Source organism: Hyla sarda, chromosome 5, assembly GCF_029499605.1.
Source record: "Hyla sarda isolate aHylSar1 chromosome 5, aHylSar1.hap1, whole genome shotgun sequence".
NCBI classification, from domain to species: domain Eukaryota; kingdom Metazoa; phylum Chordata; class Amphibia; order Anura; family Hylidae; genus Hyla; species Hyla sarda.
This window is the reverse complement of record NC_079193.1, coordinates 88,660,625-88,676,850: the sequence shown is the minus strand read 5'-3', so window position 1 is coordinate 88,676,850 and position 16,226 is coordinate 88,660,625. Positions and strand designations below refer to the sequence as shown.

Sequence of the window (16,226 nt, the reverse complement as noted above, 5' to 3'; positions counted from 1 at the left end):
CAGTAAAGGCTTAAATAGAATCTTTAAGGATCCCCTCTCTCTTTTAAGGGAATTTGGCAACCTTGTTTGACCTACTTAGACAACCAGTCCTAATAAAGAGAACTAACTACTAACGGAGAAGAATGGTTGTGTAGGAATCCTGTTGGTCTTGTCATAATCCCTCCTGTGTCTCTATTTGTAATAGCAATGTCCCTTGTCCTGTCATGTTGCACATTTAAGGTTATGTTACTATAAAGCCAGCAGCCTGCTCCCACCAACAAACTACTACTCCCAACATTCACAGTTGTCAGGTTACCTTTGATCAAAACTAAAGGGTCCATGCTCCTCTTTACTACTGTGCATCTGCTCCTGTCAATACAACTCCTGGCTCTACCTGTAGGGTATACACACATAACTTTCCTCACTTTTAAATGGCCAGCGCATATTTCGAGACCTTCCCCTTCCAATCATCTGCTATCACCTAGGATTTCAACCAGTCACATCTGCTCCACCTTGCCTCAGCAAAGGTTTCATAGTGTTCCAGTGAAGGTGTATCTCTGCTTGTAGATTTGTTTCTCTGTATGATCCCACACAGTTTCCCGACTACTTCCTGATTTGATATTCTGTACTATATTGCCTCTCCTGTTCAATGACTCTGATGGTTTACTATGGAAGTAACTCTGCTGTCATCCCTAGATCTCAGCCTGTGACTGCTCAGTGCCTTGCATCAATGTCTTGATCCACTGGGCCAGTTTCCACCCACACCAGAACCATTCCTGGAGGTAGTGACCTGGTAAGTATCTACAGCAAAGTCCATATGACCATGTGGGGATTAAAGGGTAAAAACCAGAAGAACTACTTACACATTGTCTGCCACAGTTACCTACAGTTACACATATTGATCTAGAAATACTGCTTGGTATAACATTGACAAAATGAACAATAATTCAATTAGGTTGTCTTAAAGGGATAATCTGCCCCTAGACATCTTATACCCTATCTAAAGGATAGGGGATAAGATGTCTGATTGAGGGGGTCCCGCCACTGGGGACCCCTGCGATCTCCCTGCTGCACCCGGCATTCCTTTAGAGCGTTGGTTGCAGCACCAGAGGCTAGTGACATCACAGCCACGCCCCGCTCATGACACCATGACCACGCCCCCTCAATCAAAGTCTATGGGAGGGGGCATGACGGATGCCACACCTCCTCCCATAGACTTGCATTGAGGGGTCATGGCTGTGAAATCATGAGCGGGGCATGACCGTGAGGTCACGAGCCTCCCCCCCCCCCCCTCCCCGGCATTGCCAGTCATCCGGGACGGAGAGAAGTTCGCTCTATGCCCCGGATGTCTGGGGTGCCGCAGCCGAGCTCACGGGGGTCCCGAGTGGCAGGACCCCCACGATCAGACATCTTATCCCCTATGCTTTGGATAGGGGATAAGATGTCTGGGGGCGGAGTACCCCTTTAACTTTCATTTTAGTTTGATCAATACCAGATGGCAAGAATGGAGTCTATCTCAAAGCAAAGATTTTACTATACAGCTGAACAGAACTGAAACTAAATTTATTTTAAAGTGTACTTTTCAGAATAAGCTGTAGCTGTGTGTGTACATAAACATTAGTTTGCTATTTTTATTATATAAATTGTATATGACATTTTTCACCACTTTTTACCAGGCTTCATCCCTAACTTTAGTTGTCCCTGAATTAGTGGGTGTAGACTAGCTGTTATTATGTTTCCAATACACTGCACAAGCACATATGTCTATAGTACACATTCAAATGCAGCATTGATGACATTATAGAGCAGTACTGAGCAGTTTAAGGCATTTTCTATTTAGATAAAACCTTTATATGTATAACATTTACCAGAGCTTTCAGCTTTATAGGCAGCTAAAACCTGATACTCTAGTAAGAAATACCCCTATCATATACATGTAAACTGTTGTTGTTTTTTTGTAATAATCTTTAAATTAGCGATGCTATGCTGTTCCTACAATCAACTTCTATGACATTTACAGAAATAGTGTAGGATAGCCCACCTTACTGTTTTCAAAATCCTGTTCATGTGTTTAAGGCAGTCAGACTCATTCAGAAGGCCCCGTGCCAGAGCGGGGATCTCATACTCACCTGCAGCTGTCTTTTTGATAAGTCCTTGTCCCTGTTTCATGCTTTCTTTAACACATTGACCCTGCAGGAAATGCCCATTCAGCCAATCAATGATTGTGGCAAGTGAGTACAGTGGTCCCTCAACATACGATGGTAATTCGTTCCAAACGACCCATCGTTTGTCGAATCCATCGTATGTTGAGGGATTTGTGCAATGTAAAAAGTGCATTTAATACTCACCTGTCCCCGCCGCTCCGGACCGCGTCCTCACCGCTCCCGATGCTGTCCAAGGGGCTCCCGATGCTGTCCCGCTGCTCCGGCGTCTTCTTCGGGATCCTCCTGCTTCTTCCGCATCTTCTCCGGTGTCCGGGCCTCGCTTTCTGGTAACGTTATTACGTTGCTGCGGCGGGATGGCGTGCGCCGCGACGTAATAACACCGCCGGAAAGCGAGGCCCGGAACCCGGAGAAGATGCAGAAGACGCCGGAGGATCGCGAAGTGGACGCGGAGCAGCGGGGATAGGTAAGTGAACCTGTCCAGGATACTTAAACTGCTATCCGACAGCAGCTTAAGCATTTTGCGCTGTCGGATAGCAGTTAATGCGATGGCCCCGACATATAAAAGCATCGTATGTCGATGCTAACATCGACATGCGATGGCCTCTGAGAGGCCATTGTATGTCGATTTGATCATATGTCGGGGCCATCGCATGTCGGGGGTTACTGTATTCTTTTTTTTTTTAGAGCACCTTGCCTCTTTATAAAAATTCTGTCATACCTAGAATAACCTTTTGATGTTATTGCTTATCGGTAAAAACACTCTATTATTGTAGATAGGATAAGAAAAAAAGATTGCAGCCCTTTAAGAAAATACATAGACTTTGTCCACCTACACACATATATACTCGGCCCTACAGTGTTCAAAGCATTACAGAACCGAAAATAGGAAATAGAGTGAGATTATCTCCAGTGTTTCGTTCTACTAACTACTTTGGTTTCCTGTTAAGATACGCTGGTTATTTAGTCATTGTTATTATGTTTTACACTTCTGTGACATGTTTAAACCCATGCATATGTGTTAATGTGACCTTTAAAACATTACAAATCAATGAGGAAATATATGCCTAAATAATATATAGCTTTACACTCATATAGCCATACCCATGACTAAAATGGGCTAGTATGAAATGCCCGGGCCTATTTTTGTTTCCAGTCTGGCCCTGGAGACCATACAGTGGACTCTTAAGCTCAGGGTGAGCAGATTTTAATTATTAAGGTTAAAGGTATACAAACAAATTTTTTCCAATAAACTATATATGTATCTGTTTAGCTTCTCCTGCTCTATAATATGATGGTTGTAGATTGGATAGCATTTTCATGGAAACACGTTCTCTTTAAAGGGTTTGTTCACCAAGGATTTTTAGTGTGATTGGTCAGGAATCAAACAATCAGAATACTTGTAGGGAAACCTATAATAAATGTAGTCTTTATCAGGAAAAAAAGGGGAGTTTTGTATAGAATAAGCATTTTACAGGCACACTTAACAAGGGACTACTTTGGTGAAATGATCAACATCAGACTTGTCATATTCACATCTAACTTTATAGTTTCAATTTTTCAATGCACAGGAACAAAAATAGATTTATGAAATGGAAGGATGACATCTCGATTAGCATATTCTTATTCCCAAAAGCCTAGAAGAAATAAAGGAAGTCTACCTCAGGTACCTGTGTCACTTTACTGAAAACATAAGCATTATTATTCTTATTTCTTTAATAAATAAATAAAGGATTTAGTTACATTTTTTCATACTTTCGTGCACTCGATGTGACACTGCAAAATAACAATTTAGCATTAAAAACAATGGTAGGCTGCTGCACCGGAATATCGGAGTGGAATTCCTGAGCATAATTCCATTTAGAGAATTCTGTAGTGTGAATGTGCCCTAAAGGTTTGTTGAGGAAGGGAAAGAAGGAAGAATTACAAACCCAGACACTGTAAAAGCTGCAGAACAAAAAGTAAACAAAACTTTTAGTGCCCATTCACACAGCAAAATATCCGCCTGGAGAAATTCTGAGCACGGAAAGCACTGACTTAATCGGTCTTTTGAATACATGCTGTCTCCATTTAAGGCAATTTATATCTGAGTGGAATTTAAAGGACAACTGTAGTGGTACACTTTTATATATTCCCGTGCCCGGGCCTAAAAAATAAACAAAATAAACTCATACATACCTTCCTACGAGCCCCCCTTGGTCCGGCACAGGCCTCATGGTCCGACAGTGCTGAAGTCATTCAACTTCCTAGGGATGGGGACACCGCAGAGCCGTCGGCGTATCACCGGCCGTAGCGATGTCCCGCCCCGGCTGGTGATAGGCTGAGCCCATTGTCATGTAAGAAGCCGGCCAGAGCTCCTTACATGACAGTGGGCTCAGCCTATCACCAGCCGGGGCGGGACATCGCTACGGCCGGTTATACGCTGATGGCTCTGCAGCGTCCCCGTCCCCAGGAGGTGGAATGACGTCAGCACTGCCGGACCGTGAGGCCTAAGCCCGATCAACGGGGGCCTGGAGGAAGGTATGTATGAGTTCATTTTGTTTATTTTTGAGGCCCGGGCATGGGCATATATAAAAGTGTTCCACTACAGTTGTCCTTTAAAAGAACAAATATGTTCTTACTTTCTGCTGAGTCTGGAATAAAAATTTTTGCTATAGAAATTTCTCCATGTGCACGGTGCAGCAGAATTCTGTAAAAAAAAAAACACTATGGGAGGCTGCTGCACCATAATTTCAGAGCAGAATTTTTAAGCTGGATTCCACTTGAAAATTCTGCTGTGCGATTGGACTCTTTGTCTAGTAGTTTAGTCTGTGTCTGTGAAGCTAGATTAACCTGTGTTTTTTTTTTGGACTACTAAATGTTTTTACAGTGAAACCCTGGGTACATTTTCATAATTAATAAAACTGCTGAGTAACATGCCAGAGTAATAAGTTTTCTCATTACAAGTTGCACTTTGCATTGTACATTAACCCTGTGGACAAGGACATATGCTGCTGTATTTCACTAAGTTGAAGTTGTGTCTGTCACTTTCTGTTCTGTAGTTATTGGTTGGACCTGCTCCTCTCAGACTCCTGCTCTGCAGCTATTGGGTGAAAGCTGCATGTCCAGGACTTCCTGCTCTGCAGCTATTGAGTGGAGCTTCCCCTCCCAGACTCCTGCTCTGCGGCTATTGGGTGAAAGCTGCACCTACCAGACTCTCTGCTCTGCAGCTATTGGGTGAAAGCTGCACCTCCCAAACTTCCTGTTCTCCAGCTATTGAGTGAAGCTTCCCCTCCCAGACTCCTGCTCTGCAGCTATTGGGTGAAAGCTGCATGTCCAGGACTTTCTGCTCTGCAGCTATTGAGTGAAGCTTCTCCTCCCAGACTCCTGCTCTGCGGCTATTGGGTGAAAGCTGCATGTCCAGGACTTCCTGCTCTGCAGCTATTGAGTGAAGCTTCTCCTCCCAGACTCCTGCTCTGCGGCTATTGGGTGAAAGCTGCATGTCCAGGACTTCCTGCTCTGCAGCTATTGAGTGAAGCTTCTCCTCCCAGACTCCTGCTCTGCAGCTATTGAGTGAAGCTTCTCCTCCCAGACTCTCTGCTCTGCAGCTATTGGGTGAAAGCTGCACCTCCAAGACCTCCTGCTCTCCAGATATTGAGTAAAGCTGCCCCTCCCAGACTTCCTGTTCTGCAGCTATTGGGTGAAAGCTGCCCTTCCCAGACCTCTGCTCTGCTGTATAAATACTTCACATAATAATAGTAATACAAGTAGCCCCATAATGATACATTTTAAGATTATGCCTAGAGTTTTAGTAGCTATCTCTTGTATTTGACACATCTACTAAACCCTAGTCTTGACTGCAGCTTCAACGTTTACTTCTATTTGCGTTTACGTTTAACGTTTGTTGCCCTAATATTTTGTGATGCATTCTTACTATTTACTTTCCAATCTTTTATATATTTGGAAATAACCTGGGGGTCCTTTAAATTCTTCTTTCAACCATTCCAAAATTGTGCATGTGAAGCACTGGATTTTGATGCTGAGCCCCTGACCCATTACCAGGTGAAATGTTTCTGGTGGGATGACAAGACACTACCTTTAGGAGCAGTCAGTACTCTACAATAACTACATAACGACTTATATAACAAAACAAAAAAGTACACATCACTGAAATGACAGAGGGAAGGACCTTGGTGGAGAGCCAAGCAGACAGAAGAGATTTTGTTTGTAAAACACTGGGCTTTATGTAACTGGAGAAAGGTCTCCTGATTTCCCAAGCCTAGTGATCCATGGCAAGCGAAGCCTCCGGCTGATGAACGATATTTAATCAGATCACTTGGTAATTCCAGACATGTGTTTTGATACAGAAATTAACCTTACTAAAAATAAGGAGAATTGTCAGGTAGCCAAGTAAACTGATAAAATGCCTTACATGACATGGAGACAATGGATGACATAGTTGGCAACATTCTAAAAACATTTCCAGGGACACTTATGCTGGCGTTGAATGTGGTTAAACTATATGACAAGGAAGGTGATGTGACCAAATATGTGATAGGTGGCTGTTCATTACTAATAAAATACCCTAATGCATTTGGGACAAGGGGACAACACATTACAGAGGTGGAGAGAAGAAAACTGGAATTTTTGGTCAATTATTCACAAAAAAAAAGTCATAAAACAGTGTGCTCCATTTGTAAATCACTCACCAAGAGTCATCTGGGTGGTGCTGGTGTGGCGAAGAGTAACAGCGTCCTGGCTAATGCATGTCTATTCTGTCTTTTTTGGAATCCTTCTTGGGAAAGCTAGTGCTAATCTTAATTAAGGGATGTCAATCATGTTAGAATGAGCAAGATAACAGCCAAAACACTGCTACACCACACCAGCACCACTCGAGATGACTAAATTACATATAGGGTTTCCATCTTAAGGATGTAAGAAATTTCACATCTTTAAACTTTGGTGCATCAGAAATGGGCCAAATTGCGCCTAAGTTTTTAACCCCCACGTTGTAAGTGAAAAAATACAGCCTGAAAAGATGGCAAAAACTGGTGAAAAATTTCCTTGAATGACTTGTTAAAAAAAAATAAAAAAAATAAAAAAACTGAAAACATGCCCCTCTTTCAGAATCCCCCCCCCCCCCCCCAACAATGGTCGGAAAAATAGCTAACATTGGTGTATTTTTGGCGTGCATCATTTAGAAATAAAGTGAAATGCATGTCCCCTGAGTTTCAAAATTTACGCGGAAATCCAATAGTGAATGAGGGCCATGATGGGCACTGAATTGGAACTTCTTTATATAGTGCAACAGTTGATTTTAACAGGGGCATTTTTAGCAAAAGTTTTACCAAGCACTACACTAGCACTAATATGATAGCATCGGTTTACTCTCCAAAAATAGTGACAACTTCTCTTTACTTTTATATCCATACCCAATGTGAATTTGAGATGTGAACTGACCTCCAGGCACATGCCCAACCTTCCTTCTTTATAGCTTCCAGCACAGCATTCTAGACTCCCTCTGTGAAGCAGGTGGCACTGTTACGTTATCACTCCACCTGAGTCCTTCCATGGGAGTGGAGTGCGCCCTTATTGCTACACCAGATATATAAAAGAAAAAGAAGCGTACATGGAAGCTCAGCTGGATTAGTTATACTTAAAGGTTTTTTTTAAATCAACTGGTGGCAGAAAGTTAAACATATTTGTAAATTACTTCTATTAAAAAATCTGAATCCTTTCAGTACTTATTAGCTGCTGAATGCTACAGAGGAAATTCCTTTCTTTTTGGAACACTGATGACATCACGAACACAGTGCTCTCTGCTGACATCTCTGTCCATTTTAGCAACCATGTATAGCAGATGCATAGCAGATGTATGCTAAGGGCAGCATGGTGGCTCAGTGGTTAGCACTGCTGCCTTGCAGCGCTGGGGACTTGGGTTCAAATCCCACTAAGGACAACAATAAATAAAGCGTTATTTTTATTATTATTATAATAACGTCAGCAGAGAGAACTGTGCTTGTGATGTCATAAGAGAGCATTCCAAAAAGAAAAGAATTACCTCTGTAGTATTCAGCAGCTAATAAGTACAGGAAGGATTAAGATTTTTTAATAGAAGTAATTTACAAATATGTTTAACTTTCTGCCACCAGTTGATTTAAAAGAAAAAGGTTTTCACCGGAGTACCCCTTTAATAATTCTGTGTGAACAGGGCCTTAGAGGGGAAGTGGCTACTGGCTAGAAAGAAGAGAACAGATACAACCACACTGACTGAAGATGAAATGAGAGGACAGGGAGCAATACAGCAGTCATCGTTTTAATTTTTAATACTGCAGACTGGTTAAATGTAATAATCTTCTATTATGCTTGCAGTGCATACCGTATGCTATGGTTATCTCCTCTCCATAGGAATGTTAGCAGATGAACAGTACATTTCTACATTTGTAGAAAATATCCAGGCAGGGCATAGGAGCCATATGGCATTAGCTAAATAGTTCCTATTTTTGTCACCGGCTATGGACATCTCTTCTCTCCCCCTAACAACATTACAACATTCGCAGCCAGTGGTAAACAGATTGTGGCTGTCATACCACAGGCTTCTTTACAAACATTGAGCCAACACTTCCCACGCAAACTGTATAATAGGCACACCACCCGCATAAGGCATTCTAACACGTAAATTAAAACAAATGGAACAAATGTATGTTTATGTCTCAGTTTTGACACTTCATTTTACTAATATCCTAATGTCAAGTCCTTTTTGCACCAGCTTAGGGTCGTTTTCCTCATTTTATTTTTGCAAAAAAAATTAAAATACTGATGCCAGATGTTTGTAGTAGGTCAAAAGGGAGTTGTGAACTGTTCTACAAACAGTATAGGAAACACCAATAAAGAAAAGAGCTGTAACAGACATGAGTAGCAAAAATATTCACAACCTTTATTATTAAAACACACAGGTTAAAATACATAATGACAACAGAGGAATGGCAGCTGAAACATAGGACGTCTGCTGGATATAGTACATAGAATGCTAGTGTTTAAAAAGGCATGTGCCACACAGTATATAGGTATATGGTAAGGTGGGTACAGTGGTCCCTCAAGTTACAATATTAATTGGTTCTGGGACGACCATTGTATGTTGAAACCATTGTATGTTGAGACCAGAACTCTATGGAAACCTGGTAATTGGTTCTAAAGGCACCAAAATGTCATCCAAAAAATAGGAAAAAGTGAGGATTAAAGAAAAATAAGTAGATAACTAATATAGATAAAGCAAATCCTTACATATAAAAGTAAGAAAGATCTGCTGGGAGCTGTAATCACTGTCTATTTCAGGGTTTCCCAAGCAGGGAGCCTCCAGCTGTTGCAAAACTACAACTTCCAGCATGCCCGGACAGCCGAAGGCTGTCCGGGCATGCTGGGAGTTGTAGTTTTGCAACAGCTGGGGGCACCCTGCTTGGGAAACATTGGTCTATGTAGAGGACAGGAGCTTCTTCAGGGTCCTGTACAGTACACACAATGGGGAAGATGTATCAAAACCTGTGCAGAGGAAAAGTTGCCCAGTTGCCCATAGCAACCAATCAGATCGCTTCTTTCATTTTCAACAAGGCCTCTGCAAAATGAAAGAAGTGATCTGATTGGTTGCTATGGACAACTGGCCAACTTTTCCTTTGTACAGGTTTTGATAAATCTCCCCCAATGTCCTAAAAAAGTAACATGGAGTCGCCCTCACCTGGTGTCCAGAGGAGCAGGTAACCCTGGTACAGGTAAAGTGTACAGAACATGTAATACCTCCCTGTACTGTAGGGGGCGCTATCAGACACCAGTCAGCGCATACGCTTCAGTAATACAGGGGTTTTACCAGTGAATGCCCATTCTGATTGGTCGGTTCTTCCAGCCATTGACACTTTTCACAGATCTGGACTGTCTGTACCATTGCATGTTGAGTCTGGTTTCAACTTACGATGGTCCAGAAAAGACCATTGTATTTTGAAACTATTGTATGTTGAGGCCATTGTAAGTTGAGGGATCACTTTATATTCAGATTGCACATAACATCTAGTGCAAGGTAGATATATAGCAATGAAACAAGACTATGGGGGAGATTTATCAAAGGATTTAGACTGGTTTTTCCTGTCTAAATTTGTCGCACAGAAAGTCTCAGTCTAAATATGTGCGACTTTTCTGCAACTTTTGCTGTAGAGGATTTTTAGAACATGATGCATGCAAGTCTATTTTAGATGGAAATGCATTGGAAAATGCATTGGTGCTGAATTTATCAAGTGCGACTTTTGTGCGACAAGTCGCATCTGCCCAAAATACGCTGAAATGTCAGACCATGTTGGAGCAGGTCTAAATGCAGTTTAAGCTGTAGACCCTGAAGTCTGAGCACAGAATTTATCAAGGGCTGTGAGACCTTTGATAAATTAGGAGCACAATAGACAGGAGACTACCACATACGCTGGTCTATAAGCATACCCAGAATAGACTAGATTAGTAAATGTCCCCTTATGTGTCAATGCACTAAGGTGCAGATAAAGTCAGTACATAAATGAGTAGCAGCAGGTTGTATGAATCCTACTAAGGTGCAATAGTGCAAGCTGAAAATTACCCACATGTGCAGAGCATATACGCAGCCAGGAGACGTCCACCCCTACGACCGTTTCGGATAAAGCCCTTCTTCCGGGAGTCCTTCTTCCCACTCCCGGAAGAAGGACTTTGTCCGAAACAGTCGTAGGGGTGGACGTCTCCTTGCTGCGTAAGTAATTTTCAGCTTGCACTATTGCACCTTAGTAGGATTCATACAACCTGCTGCTACTCATTTATGTACTGACTCTATCTGCGCCTTAGTTGAGTCTAAATAAATTTAAAAAAAACAATGTATGAAAGTGATTGTGACTGTAGGTCCCATTTACTGGAAATGAACACTGTTTTTAGCACAGAATCTTGTCAATCCTACTGTTAAAAAAAGTGTCCACTATAACCCGTGTATGGCTACACTTTTGCGTGGATTCTGCCAAACTGTTGGATAACCAATGTTGTAAAGGGCTCATCCATATCCAAAATCACAGATAAAACCACACATAAAAAAATAAGAAGATATGCCTCACATTTCTGCTGCATGAACATAATTATTGTTTTACCCTGTAGAATAGCTTTTTACATAGTATTTAGTCCCAACAAAACCTTTAACTTGTTTTAACTCATAGGAAAACTAGCTGTGGAAAGAAAGCTAGGTCAGCTTATTTTATATATATATAGTGCAAGGGACAAGACAGCATTCATGACAATACGTGAAGAGATGCATAATACTGCAGGGTTATTGAAAACAACGTATTATATGCTCTTTAGCTATAATGTCAGGGCTTTCCTCGTGGTAGTCAGACTACCGTAGCCCCTTAGTGACAATATGGGGAGAGTGGTACTCTGAGACTGTGATGACAGGACAGACACTTTAATCCCTGTTATTGCATATACTGTAAATCCGCCAGCAGACTGTGAATGGGTAACAGACAAAAGGCTATCATAGATCGGCCTGAAGTCTACAGAGGGAATCTGAATTACTAGATACAGGGAATTTGAGTTATAGTCCCTGCCATGATTTATTATTGGAACACTCCAGCTGCCCAAGGGATCTTTTCTGATAATATAACGCAGAAAACTCTTTTTCTATGAGACCCCGCAGAAAAAAAATGATGGGCCCATTTGTGTACCTTATCAATATGAAAAATATTTCTTCAAAATCTTAATTCTGTATTGAAGATACAGGCCCAAAGCCCAGGCTAAACTACTCACCTGGTACAGTGTTATAGTGTGAATAAGACCTTGTATGGTTTAAAGGGGTTTTCTGTAGCTTTACGGACCCCTAAATCCACTAGTGCTCCAGTGTCCATCGCCAGGAACACTGCGATTACATCACATACATTTTTCATGTGACACTGCAGCTTTAGCTATCATGTCATATCAGAACACCAGGGTTGTGGAGGATTTAGGGGTTAGTACATTTTTTTGGACCAGTTCCAGATTTATTTTTTACTCAATGCCAAGAAACCCCTTTATTCATATTTCACTTCAATATCTTCATCCTAACTGACTTACAAAAGTGTATCCACTGGAGTAGACATTACCTTGCCCTACCTTGGCAATACTCAAAGTGAAAGAAGTCTCCAGAGAAATAATAGTGTTATATCAGGCTTTGAGACTGTTACTTCAAGCAATGACAGCTCAACATTACAGGGGGTTTTCAGTTAAAAAATGTCTTTACACCCTTTTAAGGAATTCTGAGTTAATAGGGGGGATCCACCAGTACTTGTCTCTTGGCCAGAGTTGGGAGCAGTTAGTTACCAAGAGCCTCTCTAGCTCTGGAGGACTGTCCTGTCCTGCATTACACAGAAAACACCACTGATTTTAAAGGGAAACTGACAGCCAATTCACTTACACTAAATACAATACACAGGGTTATTGTGCGGGTGAACCTGATAACAAGGAGGTATCACTTACCCGGATCTGCGGTCTGGTTACGGAGATACCTGCTGTGTCAGCCTTCATTGCTAATTACCATCTTTGTACAATGGAGGTGGGGCCCGGGATGCCACGTCCCACCTCCATTGTGCAAAGTTGGCTATTAGCAATAGAGGCCAATACAGGTATAATGGGTATCTCTGCAACCAAATCATAGCTACATTTAAGTGATACCTCATTGGAATCCGGTTCACCTGCACTATAACCCATGTATTGGGTTTAGTGCGGGTGAACCAGCTGTCAGTTTCCCTTTAATGAGTACAGTGTAATGCTTAATTTCACCTGTGGTGGCGCTAGGGCTGGGCGGTATACCGGTTCATACGAATACCGTCATTTTTGGGCTGCACAATATGAATTTTTCCCATACCGCAATACCGGTTGGTCCCCTCCCCCTCGGGAATGAGCGCTGCGCTGTCCCCACATCGGGGAACTAATCATATGTGACCCGCCAGCGCTGTTCTGCTCCCCCCCAATTAATTATCAGCCCAGCGAGGTACTACTCACATATGTCAAGTGCTGCCCTCCTCTCTTTGTTGGGGGCCGCTGGCACTGGAACTCACTGTACGCCAGTGGTCTCCAACCTGCGGACCTCCAGATGTTGCAAAACTACAACTCCCAGCATGCCGGGACAGCCAAGGGCTGTCCGGGCATGCTGGGAGTTGTAGTTTTGTAACAGCTGGAGGTCCGCAGGTTTGAGACCATTGCTGTACTCTGTATCCCTATGCCCGGGCTGCAAAAGATAAAGAAAATAAACTTTAACTTACCTACGTCGGCCTTACGCTGGTGACATGAACGTCGGACAGCCATCAGCCTATCACCAACCGGAGCGATGTCCCGCCCCAGACAGTGATAGGCTGAGCCCACTGTCATGTAAGAAGCCGGCTTTTTACATGACAGTGGGCTCAGCCTATCACTGGCCGGGGTGGGACATCGCTCCGGCCGGCCAGGCATGCTGGGAGTTGTAGTTTTGTCCGGGCATGCTGGGAGTTGTAGTTTTGCAACACCTGGAGGTCCGCAGGTTGGAGACCACTGGCGTACAGTGAGTTCCAGCGCCAACGGCCCCAACAAAGAGGAGGAGGGCAGTGCTTGACATATGTGAGTAGTACCCTGCTGGCTGGGCTGATAATTAATTGGGGGGGAGTGGAACAGCGCTGGCGGGTAACATGATTTGGGGGGGGGGAGAGCAGAACATCGCTCGCGGGTCACATGATTTTGGGGGAACCGCCATAAGTTACAAAAATACCATGATACACATATTTGGTCATACCGCCCAGCTCTAGGTGGCGCTGCAAGGAAATGAAACCATTACTGTCTATGTTCCTGACATATCACAGCAGTTCACTGGGCTGTCAACTGACAACTTGGGACTTTCTAAAAATGAGAACCCCTTGAGAGTAAGTTATTAAAGCAAGATTTGCACACTTTTGGCTGGAATCAGTTTTTGTTTTCATTTTAAATTGTTTGAACCCAGCCTTATTATGCATTAAAGGCTTAATAATTAATTAATCAATCAATCAAAATCAAACTATTTATAATCTTTTCTATAAAAACATTCTATATAATATAAGTAAAATCAAAAGTAACCCAAGTCTTGAAGAAAAAGTATATCTACGCATGAATATTGTATTTGACCAAAACTGAAAAACTTAAAAAAAGAAAATCGATTTAATATAGGTGAACGAGGGTATTGTGCAGTGTGCATGATCAGCGGGGGTGTATTAAGATCCATTTGGCAAGAACAGCAGTGGGGCTACAATTCCCTCAGAGTGATTCAACTTCATGAGATTGGAAGACCCCTTTAATATAAGAGACAGATCACACGATATCTACCCTCTTGGTCTTGCACAAATTTACACCCACTTTTGATTTTAAGATAACAGGAACTTAAACAGGTCAGACATAATGGAAATAGATAATTGCAGTCAGTTCATCTCATTGACACCAGACAAATTGCAAAGTCCAGTTATATTTCAGCCAGACGACTGAGTCACAGGAAGGTTACAGGGTAATATAAAGCAAGCAATGTAACCAGCTATGTGGCTGCACCCTTCCTGTAATCTATCTAGGCAGGATATATTTCGGGGTTTTCACAGGTATTCTGCATGTACCTCAACTTTTTGCCTTTCATACTACTGTGTTTATCAAATGGGTTTGGTTGGTTTAGTACAAGATTTGTAACCTGTGAGTACAATGTACTGCTACAATTCAGGAAGAATAGATCTGCCACGGCTATACAGAACTATGAACTTTCGTACAGATCATGACAGAGGATGAGATGTTTGGCACCTTCTCTAAATTTGCCGTCAGTCCATTGTGTTTATGCTGGCCGTATGCAGAGGGTTTCAAAAGGTTAAAATGCCAGGAAATTTAGCGTGCATTAGGAAGAGACACGGACATAAGTCTGGAGTCATTATATATAGAGCATTGGCAATTACAGCTATTCATTTGCTTAATAGTGGTTTGCTAAGCAACAAAATGATGGCAGACAAAGCTAGTGGTGTCTGGAAAGGTTAAAGGGGCACTCTGGTGGAAAACATTTTTTTTTTTTTTTAATCAACTGGTGCCAGAAAGTTAAGCAGATTTGTGAATTAATAATATAAAGTAGAAAAAGATAGTGGCTATGGCACCTAACGGTCTATTAAACAAATGCAAAAAATTGAACTATTAGAGGTCCCACAAATATCAAAAAAAAATTTGTGGTAGTCCGTATACATGAAAAATGTCCTGCGTAACAGTGGTGCCCGGACAGAATAAATGCAATACAATAGATACCAGTAACAAAGAAAAGGGGTCCGGCAACTCACAGTAAGACGCTAGCTGCTAATGGACACGAGGTCCGTCCATGGGGCAGGAGGAAGTGAGGGAAGCTCAGGAGGTGATTAACCGGTTGATTTCGTGCACATGCACTTCATCCTTGCACATGCACTTCAGGAACCGTCCAGAGCAGGACAGGTTTGCTATGGGGATTTGCTCCTGCTCTGGAGAGTTCCTGACATGGACAGAGGTGTCAGCAGAGAGAACTGTGGTCAGACAGAAAAGAAATTCAAAAAGAACAGAACTTCCTGTGGAGCATAACAGTAGCTGATAAGTACTGGAAGGATTAAGATTTTTAAATAGAAGTGGTTTACAAATTACGGTAGTTTAACTTTCTGGCACCAGTTGATAAAAAAATAAAAATAAAATAATAATAATAATAATAATATATATATATATAATAATAATAATAATAATATATATATATATATATATATATATATATATATATTGTTTTCGACGGGGTACCCCTTAAAAGAAACAAATTCTAAAAATATTTCTTTATTTTATGTTTAGAAAAAGAATTATACATTGTCTGCAGTAACCACCTGTCTAAATGTAGACGCACCAAGAAATCGGCTTTGAGTCTGGTTGCTGTAACCTGAAATGATAAGCGGTTATCTATGGGGAAGGCTGCAGTCACATTGCACATATTACCGATGGGGACTGTCTAGATAAGGAGACATATTGTAATTAGATGGATGAAAGGCAACATCTGAGGATCTGGGACTCTGCATAAGTCTCTATGTGGCTGAAACCATATTTCACCCT

The 16,226-nt window shown here is 42.0% G+C and overlaps 1 protein-coding gene and 1 long non-coding RNA gene across 4 annotated transcripts in view; one reads left to right on the top strand and one right to left on the bottom strand.

Moving 5' to 3' along the window:
* The window catches only part of LOC130273317 (uncharacterized), a 47,633-nt gene extending 43,825 nt beyond the window's left edge, over positions 1-3,808 (top strand). The window contains exons 2-3 of the long non-coding RNA XR_008843956.1: positions 676-772; positions 3,713-3,808. This is a non-coding gene — a long non-coding RNA (uncharacterized LOC130273317). The remainder of the gene's footprint in view (positions 1-675; positions 773-3,712) is intronic.
* CHN2 (chimerin 2) overlaps positions 1-16,226 on the bottom strand; it is a 397,849-nt gene that overhangs the window by 316,752 nt on the left and 64,871 nt on the right. Inside the window, exon 1 of one of the 3 annotated variants that reach the window (XM_056519890.1) lies at positions 2,109-2,154. The exons of the other annotated variants lie outside the window; for them this stretch is intronic. Coding sequence (XP_056375865.1) covers positions 2,109-2,148 — 40 coding nt within the window. The 5' untranslated portion in view covers positions 2,149-2,154. Of the gene's footprint in view, positions 1-2,108; positions 2,155-16,226 lie in introns of those variants that run through there. 3 annotated transcript variants of the gene reach the window in all.